Source organism: Manis pentadactyla, chromosome 2 (assembly GCF_030020395.1).
Source record: "Manis pentadactyla isolate mManPen7 chromosome 2, mManPen7.hap1, whole genome shotgun sequence".
Lineage (NCBI taxonomy): Eukaryota > Metazoa > Chordata > Mammalia > Pholidota > Manidae > Manis > Manis pentadactyla.
In genome coordinates this window covers 157,384,685-157,400,036 of record NC_080020.1, presented here as the reverse complement: position 1 = coordinate 157,400,036, position 15,352 = coordinate 157,384,685, and the positions used below count along the sequence as shown (strand labels likewise).

The 15,352-nt window shown below is 46.5% G+C and overlaps 1 protein-coding gene across 3 annotated transcripts in view; it reads right to left on the bottom strand.

Annotated features, from left to right (window-relative positions):
• Positions 1 to 7,678, bottom strand: part of MERTK (MER proto-oncogene, tyrosine kinase) — a 107,992-nt gene extending 100,314 nt beyond the window's left edge. For 2 of the 3 annotated variants that reach the window (XM_036905061.2, XM_036905062.2), the window contains exon 1: positions 7,007 to 7,678. In XM_036905061.2, the coding sequence (XP_036760956.2) occupies positions 7,007 to 7,130 (124 nt within the window). In that variant the 5' untranslated portion in view covers positions 7,131 to 7,678. Of the gene's footprint in view, positions 1 to 6,750; positions 6,983 to 7,006 lie in introns of those variants that run through there. The other variant, XM_057497002.1, reaches the window with a different exon arrangement.
• Positions 7,679 to 15,352: the final 7,674 nt, after the last annotated feature.

The window sequence follows — 15,352 nt, the reverse complement described above, 5'->3', positions numbered from 1 at the left end:
ACCTAATATGGGGGTAAGTGGTTTTCTCTAGGGGAGGGGAGACTAGGGGATGGGACGGGTCTGGTGAGGGGTTAATGGAAGACTTCAACTCTATCGCTAATGTCTGATTTCTTACGCTGAGTGGTGAGTACAGACATTGGTTTTATTATCCTTTATACCCTTTTGTACTCCTTAATATTTTATAACAGTATTTGAGTATACAGGAAAAAAACATAGGTGAGACAGAAAAAATGGAATGGTCAAAAGAAAAAGTTAGGTCTTTGTATCTACTGGTTGGTCCATCTGGTAAGAATGAAGGAATCCCTACTTGTATTGCTTCACATGAAGATCTGAACCTTTCTTTCATTTGCAGGTCCTAAAATCATTACATGCACTTAGCTTAAGAAAACTGTCCAGCCCTGCAGATCTCACCCTGGTCCAAGACTTGCTGTTCTCCATGAATAAACATAACCACCTACCCCTACCCTCAGCAGCCAGCTTCTGAAACACACCTCACCTGGAGGGTAAGGGCGGGACAGTGAAAGGCTCCTTAGGAATCTCAAGAATCAGATGTACTGGATCAGTGAAGTATAACAGGAGATGTACACAGAATAGCCTGGACCCACACAGGATAGGAGTACACCCCAAAGGCTGAATCCACAGGTCCTGGGTGGAACTGGGCTTCTGTATTTTGAAAAAGCTTCCTAGTCAACCTCCTCCTTATCCTCCCAGCCAAAATGCTTAGGAGTATGACATTCTACCATGTACATTATAAAATATTTTCTTAAATTCCAAATATAAAAATCACATCAGAATACTGAATGAATACTTCAAAAAATGACATCATTCCCCCCGGACCCTGGCAATGCTGCACTGCATCCTGAGGAAATTATGCCCCACTCCCCACAGCCCAGACTCTTTAATCAGCCCCCTGCCTTTCAGAACCCTAGTGCGTGTTCCCTGCAGCTCTGACAGTAGAAGGTCATAATGTGTTTGGGCAGGTCCAACATTATCAGAAACATACCTCTGTGTTTCCATACTATTCTACTGCCCCAGATAGACCTACAGGGGGGTGCCTCATGGGGGCACAGCCAGCCAACACAGCAGCGAATGGTAGCTGCCTGCAATAAAGAACCCATTTGCACGACTCCTTAAGAAATACCCTGCCCTGCCTCTGGCCCCATTTCTAGGCTGACGCCTGAGGACACAGCCAGAGTCAGAGGCACTGTGCCTGGAGGTACAATGTGAGAAAGAGTCCCTCCCCACCTCTCCTCTTCCGATGTAATCCATTTTCTTCCCAGAAGGACCCCTGAATCACCTATCTGCCCTTCCATTTGATCAACAGTTCACCCCAAATGTCCCTGCGAGTTAATATCAAAACAGGGAAGACGGCTTACATCTTTGGATCCCAAAGTGGTTATTTTTTAAACCAACCCTTTAGATTTAATGCTACATCTAATGAGCTTCATTTTCCTTTCCTCCAAAACTTTCAAAGAACGTTGTTTTCATCAACAAATCTTCAAATCACATGCCAGAACTGTAAAAGCCTTAAAGGCTGGTTTTCACTTCCTGTGTGGAGGCAGCCTGCCATGTACGGCTCCAAGGGAAAAAACAGCCCCTCAATACAGGGACACCGGGGAGCCCATGAATATTTATCACCTTGCTGTCCATTCCCTGCTGTAACAGAGAACAACTTTCAACAAGTTTGAGTCCATGATCTAATATTTTCCCCTAAGATAGCCTGTTCTTAGCTGTAAAAGACACTCATTTTAAAAAACCATAATGAGGCCAGTCTACTGTTAGAAGCTTTAACGAGCTTTACGGCTACGGCTTAAAATAGCAAAACAATCCCTTCTCCAAAATAAACAAGGCTTTCCTTTGTGTGTCTAATGAGAGGCAGGAGCACAGCTAAGGCACATTCAAAGATGTTTACTGTCCCTGAATGCTGAGGTAACTGGAGCCCCCGCCACCCCACCTCCAGAGAAAAGCAGGTCACACAAAAAGGGACCTGTCCGAGAGCATTTGCTTGACAGTCAAGAGCCAACCTGAGACTGAAGGATAAGGATGGGCCCCTCCCTGATGAGCGAGGGCAGGGCACTAACCCCACGATGATCAGATCTGCCTGGGGTTTGGTTCCCTCCGCAGCTGCTGGGCAGAGCCTCTGAAGGGACCGACTAAGGAACATATCCAGAAGCACTGCTAATGACTGAGGGCAAGAAGACACATACATGCTCAAATCTGCTGCCACAAACATCTATACATTAAGATATGAAATGAAATGGGGTTTCTCCAGGCACAAGTCCCTCAAATATTCTTATCTTTTGCTCTAAGTGTACAACTTCTCATGTATGATCTTGGTCCAAACATAAAGTCAATGTCTGTCTGCACTTCACCCCCACTGCACCACTCACTAAACTGAAATCCATTTCACCATTAGGTGAGCGGAGCACTGATGATGCCTGCAATGGGCAAAGGATGAAATAAAGTGCTTGAGAAGGGAGTCAAGGCTCCTCAACGAAATGGTTAATAGTCCCCATCACCTCCTTGATCACTACAAATCACTGGGACCCCACAAAGCTGGGGAAGACCCGGGCCCTCATAGTTCAGAGTCTTCCACATGGTTCAGCAGCTACAACTCAAACAAAGAAAGGCCTCTGAGGGAGAGACTCCTGGGGGCAGTAAGGTCAGTACTTTTGTTCTCCAAAAGGGGCCTGCAGGTATTGATGGAATTCTCAGCCCTGGCCAGGCTGGGTGCTCACCGTTTCATCGGGAGGCAGGAAAGGTAAGGAGAGCCAGCAAGTAACTACTTTGCCATCAGAGGTTAGCAAATGCCTAGAGTGAGGCAGGCAGGGGAGTCGGGGCTTCCGTCAGGGCACCTGGGGCTCCCTGCTTGTTCACTTGCTAGAGGACAGCCTGTGCATACACGCTCAGACGTGTGCCCCAAGTTTAATCTAAGAAACAAAGCTTCGTTTTCCATCCACTGCAGACAAAAGGCTTCACTTGGGAAACTCAGTTTTACCTGGTAAAAAGGGAAGGGTTTATTTGGCCGTTTACACTCAAAAAACCAAAACAGAACAAATAAAAACACAAACACAAAACTAAAACCACACCCACTTCGGGACAGAATTGTATGGGAAAAGCTGAGCAGGAACTGGCCTTCATTTTTATACCTTCCTGAGAGACACATGACAGGAAACCATTCCTGTACTACGGTAAGTCTGAATTCAACAATGAAGGTAATGGGGTGGGAGGGGAGTGGCAGTCAGGGCTGGCGCTGCCTCAGGTGACACGCATGGGTTTTGTTAGCAGAACTACTGGGAAGGAAAGCCCTCAGAGCCACAGGGACATCAGCACTGTGGCACTCACACCCACAGCCCCCTCACTGAAGCGCTGTGAATGATGGAGGGTGGACCCACAGTCCAAGATGCAACTTAGGACACATTTCAATGAGGGAAGAACCATTCCCTGCAACACCTTTGGTGAAGGAAAAACAATTAGCCAAAAATTTGAGTTCAGAAGAATGGAGGGGAACCACTGGTAACAATGGCTAGTATTTTTGAAGCACTACTATGTGTCATCAGTTCATTTTATCCTCCAGTTGATATCTATGAATAGTGAAGAGTCCCTGTTCCAGAGGGGAAACTGAGGTCCTGAGAGTTAACCACTGCCCCCAGGGCTCCCCAGAGGCCAGCTGGCTACTCAGCCTGAGCCCAGCCCCTTAACACTTTCATTCCAGTCCCAAGAAGCTCACATGGTGAGCCCGCTTTTTTTTCAGTCTTTATAATAATTAATCCTTATAATAATGCTGAGATGCATACCAACCCAGAACCATGTGCTTTGGGTTAAGATTAAACTAGAGACAATGGGCCAAAATCATGGCACTCAGGGCGACAACTACCTGGGCATTGGGCAACCTGTCTCTGGGCAAGGAGCTAATAAAACTGTTTTTAACCTGAAAGATCAGCTTTGGACTTTTTTTTTTCTAGTTGGAATAGGAGGATATAAATCATGTTAATATCGCTCTATTGGAGTTAATATAGTCCAAAAATCTATCTTCTCTCAATGTTCTACCTTTTCTAGTAACAAAATCACTATAGCATTACAGCGAAATAAGATTGTTTTCTATCAACCAAACCCCAAGAACAAGGGCATGGGAGCTGCAGCAATGCTGTTCCTGGGAAGGCCAGAAGGAAGAGAGAAGAGGCAGAGCACACGGTAAGACCTGCAGAGAAGGCAGGTTCGGGGTATGCACCCAGATACTCCCCACCGAGTACTGCGCCTTCTGCCAACAGGTTGTGTCTAAGCAGAAACCCAACCTGATGAGAAACAGCCAGCACATGAGATGGTGGAGAAAAGATACCAGCCAGCAGGAGCATCCACTGCCAAAGCTGGAAAGACACTGGTGGCTGGAGCAGCGTGAACCAGGGGCAGTAACTGGAAGTGAGTCAAAAGGAGTGGGAGGCCCTGCCAATCCTTGCAAACCCTGGTAAAGAATGTGAAAACAGTGGAGGATTTTAAACAAGGGGACAACACAATCCCGTTCATTTTCAAAGTCTCATTTGGCTCTTCGGTGGGAGGCAGCAGTTACAGGTGTGTGCTCATTTGCAGGCTGGGGAAAACCCATCTGAACCCAAGGTCCTGGCTCAGCTTTCTACCTGGCAGCATGTCTCCCATTCTCCGAGGCAACTAAAGATTCAACTTGTTCATAACCAAATCTAACTGGTACCTCATTGGCCAAAAAATAAAACTGAAACATTGTTCATTTTAAAAATATTTGTTCCATTCAGCACTTTAAGAAGGTGGATCAGAATAACTTTAAAAAATGTATTTATTGTTCAAATGTGCCCTGCTTATTACTTCCAACAACCATTTGAGGCCATTGTTACAAAGCTGTAAGTAATGGGATAACTTAAAGTTCTCCCTGGGAAAATGTTTACAACGTATTATAATACAGGTTACAGTGTCAGTTTGGGAAAAAAACATTAACTTCAAGAATTTCAAAAGCTCAGTTTGTTCTAAGGGTTGAGTTTGGCTGCCAGCACAGCTTCATCATGGGCCAAGCCCTTCACTTTAACCCACTTTTACATTTCTCTTCCTTTATCCTGACCCTCTGGAGAGTTTGTCTGGTTTTGCTGCTCACTGGCACCCCCATTAGAGACTGAGCAGAAAGGAAGGACTGGAAAGCCCAGGCATACTCCTGGTTCAGCAGTTTCAGTTCCTTGTGTGTGGGATGGTGTCTGGAGTAGTGGGCATGCTTGGGTTACAGGACGTGCAAATTTTAATTATCCATTTCTCTACAGTGTAGAATAGACACACACATTCCTCTCTCCCTCTCTCTGTCTTCCTCTCTCTGTCTTTCCTCTCTTCCCCTCTCTTTCCATCTTAAATGGAATGTCTGCAAACCACTGGCACCCACAGTATGTAATATGAAAATCTTAAAACTAGACAGAGTCTAATTTCCATTTTTAATCTCTTCCTACAGCACTCTTTTGCTCTAAATCTGCCAGTGAGAACCCCATTATTTAAGCTTTTCACAGAGCAAGATGTAACACTGTCAGGCGTCTTGGGCAAATTCAAGATAAGAAGCAAAACGTAGAAGAAAAGTTAGAGAAATTTTTCTCTCTTTCTGCTGGGTGGATTGTAAGCAGACCATTTATGATTATCTGTCAGCTACTAAGGTTTTTTTTTTATCATACCTTTTAAAAATAAAAAAAAAGACAACACTCAATTTTTAAGTATGTTACACCGGAATTATTGGCTTGTTACTTTTCTAGTAATTTTCACCACATTCACCACCCCTAATTTGGTAGCAAAATACTAGCAAAATGTAACAGATTTGCAGCAGATTATGAAAAATGGAGCTGGCAGAAATGCTGAGGAATTTTCTGAGGAAGGGGAGACACAAGAGAACAGAATTGTTTTAGTTCTTTGTTTGGTTTTGGCTTTTGATGTTTGTTTCTAATTGCTGTGTTGCCCCAAATTATAAAGTGGATATGCAATTTAATGTTAACAAGGAGGTGCACTGCTCAAGAATTTTTTATTGGGGCAACTGGCTTTCAAAGGAAAGCCTCAACGGAAAAAAATTTTAAGTAATTTACTTAACTGTAAATTGCACTTTCCAGGTACTCTTTAAAAAAAAAATCTTAGTATCATAGGTGAAAGCTACTCAGCCTTATTCATGGCCAAAAGAGGGAAAAAAAAAACATGCTAAATGGAAATAGAGACCTTTAAGTTGAGGAAAAATGCCTGGGATGTGTTTATTCAGTCCCAACATACCCTTCTTTTCTTTTTGGTAAAGCCTAGTTAAGTGTCTTCCACCTCCTCAAAGAATGCATAGCGATCAACTAACCTGGTAATCACTTACCTCCCAAACAAGCTGCTAATCCAGAATGGGACCTGCCTTACTTTGCCTCCACTTACCAATACAGTATCTTAAATGGAATGTCTGACAGAATCAAGATAAACCTAGGCGCAGCACACTTCGGATTCTGTTCAGCCAACAAGAGTGAAAAGACCACCTCCCCGTTTTCCAGGGACCCCACACTCACAGGGAGTCCCGCAAAGGGGTGCTAATATTGCCCATGCGGCCCCTAGGTACAGGGGACGGTCTGGGTCGGTCGCCGCACCCGGACCGGACCCCACCTCCTGCAGCCGGCCCGCCTCGGGGTGCGGGTCCTTTGGAGATGCGGTCTGCAGCTCCCACAGTGTCCCCACGGCCCAAGTCCAACCACGCCACCACGTCTAGTGGAACGTTTTCAGCACACTACCGACCGGAACTGTGAACCGCAGTTCTCCAGGCGGAATACTCCGAAGCTTGCGCGCGCCGGGCCGCGCTCGGTTTCCTCGACAGTGGAGGGGCCCCTCCGCCCGTCTCCGCGGCGCACCCACGGCCTCCCGGGGCCGGGTCAGGGGGTCTCTGCTGGACTCACGGGCTCCGCGGGCCCGAAGCGCTTTCGCGAACGTGCGCGGAAACTGTGCCCCGTTGGCGCCCCCAGCCCCGGGCCCGCGTCCGGCCCCGCGCACTCACCGCCGACCCAGAGCGCGGATAGGAGGAGCCAGGCCACGGCTCGCCCCATCCCGGACCGCGGGTCTGGAAGTTTTCTCCGCACCGACGGACAGACAGACGCCCCGATCCCGCGCCAGCCAGCCATGCCACTGCCGGCGCCGGGACCGCACGCGCCGAAGTGGCGCAGCCGGACGGCGGGCCGGGGGCCGAGGGCTGGAAGGGGCGGGCCGGGGGCCGAGTCAAGCGGACCGAGCCGGTCGGGGCGGGAGGAGCGGGAGCAGCGGGAGGGGCGGGACTGGGCTGGACAGAGGGGCGGGGAGCGGAAGGCAGGGGGCTGAAAGCGGGGAGGGGGTTGGAGACCAACCCAGGGGAGGGACGGGCTGTTGCCGCGGGGAGACCAGCCGTGTAGGTGGGAGGGAAAAGCGGGGAAGGTGGGCGAGGAGTGCAGGGCGCCCGAGGCGGTCTCCCAAGGGGAGAGCCCAGCTCCCTGGGGGCGCGGCGACCTCGCAGTCCGGGCGCAGCACACGGAACCCGACGGCAGCGGCGCTGTCCGCCGCCCGGGATCGGTGCGGGGAGAAGAATCCCGCTGCGCCCCCGCGGGGAAGCCCGGGGAAGGCGGCTGCGAGCACAGGACGCCGACGAAGGCGCAGAGCAGTGGAAAGCGCCGCTCCGCAGCGAGAGTGTGGAGGCCGAGGGAGCAGTGGCAGAGAAAGTTTCAGAACAAACTTAAGCCTCTTTTACTATTAACGCAACAATAACCTCATTTGCATAGTATTTTCTTAAGAAACATTTTTAGGATTAATTTATTTTAATGTGATCCATTTTGACAACATGAGCCGAATCATGTCCTTCCTTTGCTCAAATTTCTCAACACTCTTCGCGGTTCTGGCTTTCTCGCTGCCTTAAGAGCCAACAGAAGTCCTGCCTGTGGCCTTCCAGGTCCTGCATGACCTGGCCCCTTCTCCTCCTGACATCTCCTTATTCCATTGGTTTATGCTCATTCCTTGTCAGCAGTCCTTGTGCCCTAGGCAGGCTAGCCTCTGGGTAGATTTGACTGTGAGAAGACAACCCAACCAAGCAAATTTAGACAGGTTATCACACTGACAGCAAAGGCAACATCTACATGGTGTCAACTCCTTGTGTCCCCTGTGCCATGTGACACCAAAGCAGAGGACCAAATGAAGAGACATGAGCAGGGGCTTTCTCTGTCGCTGAGCAGCTGACTCTAAGCCATAGCCAAGCAAGCAGGGTTAACAGACTTACACTGGAGCCTGCAGGTGTATTCTGGGGTTTGGGGAGGGTGTGGAAGAAGGAGACAGAAAGTCCTGTGCTCATCTGAAACTGTGGAGAAGGAAGAAAAACAGCCTTGAAGCAACCTCCCGCAGGATAGGGTATGAAACTGCCCCCCAACAGCTACCCAGCAGGCTTACCTCCCCTTGCTCCAGGAGGCCTCCCAGGGCAGTGTGTGAGACTTTGTGTGGCAGCACGCACACCTCACCTGCACACCCATGTGGAGGTGCACAAGGTGGCTGGGGCACCTCCACAGAGCACTTCTGGTCTCCTTGTCATTGCTCCTGGGTAGCAGGCACTCTTCCATCTCAGTGGTTTGCACTGACTGTTCCCCCTGTCTGGAATGTTCTTACCCCAAACTCATACCTTCTTGGTAAACATTCTTCCTTCAAGTCTTTGCTCAAATCTCACTTTCGTCGTGGGGCCTACCTTGGATGAACTGTTCTAGTTATCCATTGCTACGTGACCTGCCACCCCAAACACAGTTGGGGGTAAAACAACAGCCTGTTGTATTAGACTCATTGAATTGGTGGGGCAACAATTTGGGCAGGGCACTGGGGAGAATTTTCTCTTTGCTCTCCATCTCTGCCGAGATCTTAGGCTCAAATGGTGAAGGACTAGAGTCATTTAAGATGGGTCAGCGAACTGTAGCCGTGGACCTATCACCTCTTTCTGCAAGTAAATGTTATAGGAACACAGCTATTCATGTGCATATTATCTACAGCTGCATTGATGCTATATCCGCAGAACTGAGTAGTTGTGACAGAGATCTTATGGCCCACAAAGCCTGATCTTGCCCTTTACAGAGAAAGCTGGCCAATTCCAGCTCTGAAGGCAGACTTCCTCACATAGCTGGCTTTTACACTGAGATGACTGGAAGGTTAGGGCTGCAGACTGGAGCACGCAAACAAGGCCTTCTCCGTGGTGGCCTCAGACTAGTTGGAAGTCTTGCATAGCAGCTCAGGGCTCCAAGAGCAAGCATTCAGCCCACTGAACAGGTAGAAGCTCTATGTGTTCTATCTTTTGTGATCTAGCGCAGTGGTCACCTTGCTCCACATCACCAGACTCTCTTGGTGGAGCAGTCACACGCACCCTCACAGGGAGGAGACACATTCACTCACCTCTTTTTGATGGAAGTATTGAAGAATTTGCAGCTATGTTTTAAAAGTCCAAAAACACCAACCCTTAGCTGAAATGTGGAATATCAGCTTTACTGTGTTAATTTCATAGTTGCCATGCATCTAAATGATGTTAGGCAGGAAAAATAGATATGAGTGGGGTGGAAAGAGAGTAAGTCCAGTAAAGCCCACAAGAAGGGACTCAAAGAGTTAACCAGTTAAAAGTTGAAAGCCAGAAAAGACTCAGAGTTAATGAGTTAGTCAATTAAAGCTCAAGCCAGCAGCAACTTGACCTGGAATGTTGAATACTCCTCAGATAAAGAAAAGTATCTCAGCATGGCCTATGTTTTCATTGTATCAATTAGCACCTGCTAAAAGGCCTAGCTTATTCAGGAAGAATTCCATCTTAAAGCTATGATAGTATTTTAATCAAACAGACAATAACTCAGCCCACTTTGGAGGCAGGGCTGGCAGTCTTGATTGATCTGCTTCCAAACAGAAACTGCTATCCTGGGAAGGAATCACAGCCATAAATTTCTTGTGTAAAGTTAAAAGAAGAAACTTAACGTCTTATCAAAGATAAACATTCTGGGACCATTTGGCAGGTCTGCATCTGCCCCTTTGCCACTTTCCTGAAAATCCTCAACCGCCTATAAAACCCCAGACCCTAAACCTTTCAGTGTGCTCTTCTCTTTAGGTCGCCCGCACTTTCTAAGTGAGTAACTTCAATAAAACTTTATCTCAGCCTTTCGACGTTCCTATCTCTGAAGTCACCTGCACTTTCTAACTGTGTAGCCTTAAACTTCCTTTCAGGGAGCTCTCCTCTCTCTGAGGTCACATGCACTTTCTCTCTCTTTAAGTGCATAACTTTAAATAAAACTTTTATTCTGCTTCACTACTGTGTCTCTGCCCTTCAATTCTTTGTTGCAGCGGGGACAAGAAACAAGGCAAATAAACAACACTCCCCCAACAATGTTGCAATTTAAAGTCCTAATCAGGTGATCAAAATATGTGAAGGGAAATGTGAGAGAGAAAAAGAAAATCAGACCCCATATTACATAACTATTTCTGGGTGAATAGGACTTCTGCCCCCAAAGCTACATTTGTGCAGCTTCAGCAGAGCAACACCATTTCTAGAACCTGTACCTGTACTCTGATGCCCACTACGTCTCCTGTATCTGCTAAGCTTCCATGTGTTACATGGGACCCCTACTATTTGCACTAAGAAAAAGAAGGAATGTCAAGGATTTGCAGTAGTGTTCACTCTGGGGCTAGGGAAGATTATCCCCACTGACTCAAGTATGGAAGGGCTGTGCCCAAAATCAACTGGCATTGTGATCACTACCTGGGCATTGATCGTGTTCAACATACCTGTGAGAGGAGTTAAAACTTCCAGTCAAAGGCCTCATTGGAACAGGCCACAGCACATATGCAAGGTATAAAGACTCTGTCCTCAATGACCCTATTTTAAACTCCCCTCTCACCTCTCTTTGTCCTCCTGCCACACCCCCACACCCCACCCTTTCTGCCTTTCCCTAGTCATTGCTTCCTCCTCCTGCCTCCAGTCCATCATGTGGACCCCCAGTTCAGAGCTGGCCTCCTCCCATCCACTGTGACATTGTGCAGTCTGCCCAGTATCTAGACAACTGGCTGGACCTCAGGATACTCTGTGAATGATGGTGTGCCAAGAAATGGCTCCTTCCCAGTTTCAGTACCAGAGAGTCGTTCGTTCATTTACCATTCCATGGAAATCGCCTGAGCATGTGCTCGAGTACAGCTATAGCACCAATATCTAAGGCATATCACTGAGCTGGTGCACAGTGCCTCCCTCAGAGAGCCAGTAGCCATGGCCGCTAGTGCCAAAGTCTGGAACATTTTGGCCATCACCCACCCAGCAGTCATTCTAGTCCCAGCACCTGGTTTTCCTTTGCTGAACCACGCCTCCTACACTCACATTCCCTCTTACCTAAGCCCAGACATGGGGTTCTCCTTGCTGCCTTAAGACCATCCTCTGTCCCTCCTCTCAAAAAAGTCTCTGGCTTTGAATCTTTTATCATTAGACCTCCTTGCTGCAGCCATCTACAAACTCCTGGGTCTGTCCCTCTCATTCCTTGAAGATTTCAGTACATGCATAAATGCTACTTCCTTCACATGATCTGGGTCATATTCTTGGTGGTTTCAGTGCCATATAAATAACATTCCAACAGATTAGCATCCACAGATCCTAAGCCCCTTGACCTCTTTCCCCCCATTTAGTGTGCTGAGCAACATGTCGGTAATACAAGTGCCAAGTTCTTGAAGTTTTCTGGGGAGCTGGGATGGTGCATATATGAGGGTCAACTCTGAAGGCCCACTATCTTAAGTGAGCACAAGCATCTTGTAGTTTCTGGGGCAGTGTAGATGGTTCACAGGAGACTCTCCATTGAGCGTGCTGGGGGTTCCGGCGTATAGCTCTTCGGGGACTATGTTGTTGGTAAGACAATCCATTCAGAATATTAAATTGAACACAAGTGTATCACTGCACTTGTATAACTAAGTGGCAGCTAAATAGGAATCCATTGCTAAAGAAGACTCATTGGATCCAAATCCTATGGTTTGTTACAGAAGAGGACACCATATAGCAATTGCAGGGAAGTAAGGACATGCATCACAGTTACGGGTTATTTCATGTTGAGCGGTCCAGAGAGGCCAAATACAGGATCCTTTGTCCTCCCTTTCGTAAGGCTGTGGCTGGATGCACCCAGATCAGAGGCCACCTGGAGCACCTTGGAACCAGGGAGCCCAAAATAGAAGTTCAGCTGGGGACTTTAGATTTTGCTGGTTATCTAAGCATATTCCTGAGGCATAACCAGACTCTACAGCAGATTATCTATCTCACTGTTTTCAGTAAATAGTGCCAACAAGCTGGTACAAATCTCTGTGAACCTCTTCAGACCCATGATCACAAAGCAATGATGCTGGGGTTCTTGTTCACGAAGCCGAAGAATGAGCTGAACAAACACTCAAGGTAGGAGAGCAAGGTACAGGCTTTTATTTAGAGATAAAGTGAGAGGAAAGAGCTTCCAGCTCATGCCGGGAGGGGACAAAAGAGTCCGTCGTCGTTGGCTCATTGTCTAGGGGTTTTATTCGCGATTGAGGATTTTCAGGAATGAGGGTAAAGGGTTAGGAGGGCTGACTTGTAAGACTGCCTGCCCTGCCCCCAACGTGGGCTGAGTTGTTGTCTGTTTGCTTGGGTTGTTTATAGTTGAGATTGCTTACCAAAGTAGTCTTTTGCCTAGGTTGCAGCTTACATTAGAGAAGGGAAAATAGCACATAGTTACAATTAAAATAAACTGGGCCTTTTAGCAGGATAAGGTAAACTTTACATTGTCATGATGTAACTGATAAAATAAAGTGATGGTTTTTGCTGAGATACTTTTCTTTATCTGCAGAACACTCAAACATTCCAGGCCAAGTTGCTCCTGGCCTTTGGGGCTTCAAGCGATTTCACTGAAGAATGTCTATATTCCTAGTCATGTATACAAATCTTTACCCTAGAGAATTAGTGTGACTCTGACTTTGCATAATGCTTAACACAGAGTTTTGATAGGGACTTCTTTGCATATTGTTACATTGTTCTGACTGTAATTATCTTGCTCTGCTTTTTCTCCGGAGGCCCTCACCTTACTCTGCCTAAGCCCATGGTCCCTGTCTCAGCAACGCTATTAATCAGTGTGCTTCACACCCTGATGAGGAGTCACTGGGTATTGGAACTATAGCAAAATAACAGCTAATTCCAAGCCCTCAATAGCTTTTGCAATTGTTGCAAAATGAAATGGAACAAGTAAAAGAATCCATTCAGCACAGAACATGATAGTGGAATAAAGGTGTCAATAAATCTCTCTGTAAGGCAGGAAAGATAAACAAGGAGAGCTTTACTGAAAACAAAAACAAAAACAAAAAAACAACAGTTTGCAAACCGGTGAGTCAGAGCCTTCAGCGGTGAACCAGAAGTCCAAGGAAACAAAGAGAGAAAGTTGTTTTTATAGTAAAGATTTTCTGCCCACGTTCCCATACAGGTCCGTATGGGAATGAAGATGTAGGCTTGTTAAGACTTGATTGGTTGATCCGAGTGACAGCTGATTGGTTGATTTCTCAGCCCCGGTCTGTTTTGGCAGCGGGAGCAGGACCATATCAGGGACTCGTTCTGCTTTGGAGAATAGACTTCATTTTGTGGTTCTTCCAAGGACACAGAATATGTGGGGAGCCTCTTGTCAATACATGGCATCCAAATCCATTTTGTTTTAGGCCCTGGTAGCCTGACAGAATCCATCTTATTCTCTGGGGTGGCGGATTTGGGGGGAGGCGGAACTCATTTGGTTTTGCCTTATTTTTACAAAGTTATTTCCTTTTGGGATTTTTTGGGACTCTGGCTAGAAAATCCATCTGACAGGCTAGAAAACTTAATGGAAGTAAAATTGTCCAGCTCAGAAAAGGATGGCGTTGTTTAAGGGTGCCCTTCAGAGTATTGAACAATGTATAAAAAGGCAACTGTTGGGTTTTTGTAGTTTGTTGGGGAGGTGCTATTGTGCATGTAAGAGAGTCCACTGGGTGTCCTGGGAAAAGCAGAAGGGCAAATATCTAGGTTTGCAATTTATTATAAAAATAAGTGGTAGTTGTTTCCACCAGGCTGAAAAACACATCTGAAGTTCCACTGTCTGGCACTTGTCATTTGTTAATGGGACAGAGAGTTCTGGTATGATATGCCATTCAGCTAGGATGCTGAAAGGCCAAGTGTCCAGTTCTTGAGTTTGTTCGGGTATAATTTTGTAAGATCCCTCATTGCATGTGTGGAACAGGAGATTTGAAATCACCCAGCTCAGTATTTTCATGTGCATTTGTGTGTGTGTGTGTGTGTGTGTGTGTGTGTGTGTGGTGGGGGCAAATTCACATTGTGTTTCAAAGGCTTACATCACCACAGTCAGCAACATACGGGAAGCACACATATTGGATCATGTGAGAGACTTCATTTGGCATTCCCACCAGTAATGTAGAATAACAGTGTGTTTAGATTTTTCCCCTTGGCGAAATGAGATTCTGCAGAGGACTCCCATTCTTGACTGAAGGGTAGAGACTAGCTGCTGGATCCTGGGTGACTGTGAGAGGGGACTAGAGTAGAGGTGGGCTTGGATGTATGCATGTCAATAGCTAATATACCACAATTCCTTATTTTTATTATGGCATCACCCCTTACACTGGGCTTAATGTTTCCCAAACAGAAACTCTGTTCATCTCTCTAGGCTTTTGTCCTAATGGGGAGGGACAGTTATTTGTGTTGGATTGGAGTGGGGGACAAATTGATTCAGTTTTAAATGGGCTCTCACCCCAACCTTCTCATCTTAGCACTCTGTTCTCTGTATTCATAACCACATCTAGGGGTATCCAATGCCACCAATTCCTGAGACTTTTGCGGTTTTATAGTATAATCTAGCTTAGCCCTTACCTTTTCCCCATTGTTGTTTAATGGTTTTCTTAAATGACTTAAATAACTAATCACTTTCATTTATAGCTTCCAAAATTTTGGAGCTATTACCTCCTTTCCCATGTACCCTACTCTCTTAAGTTTATAACTTAAAAAAATCCTTTATTGTTGTTTAAGTGGCATTTGGAGAAGGAACAGTTTAATCTGTCATCTTTACCTAGAAGTCCCCTATTGATGAATATGCAGGTTGTTTCCATTTTCCCCTATGATATAAAGCAACCTGGTCTATTCATCTTCACCCCTTTCTGTCTTCCGGAGAAGTGTATGCATTTATACTCTCATTTGACAGTACCTGAGAATGCTTTTTACTCCCACTCTCACCCAAATCTGGTTTTGTTATTCATTCATTCATTCACTCATTTAAAAAGTATATATTGCTGATCCTCTAAGTACAAGTGGTTGATGCTGTACCACTTCACTGTCAGGAATCAGATGGAG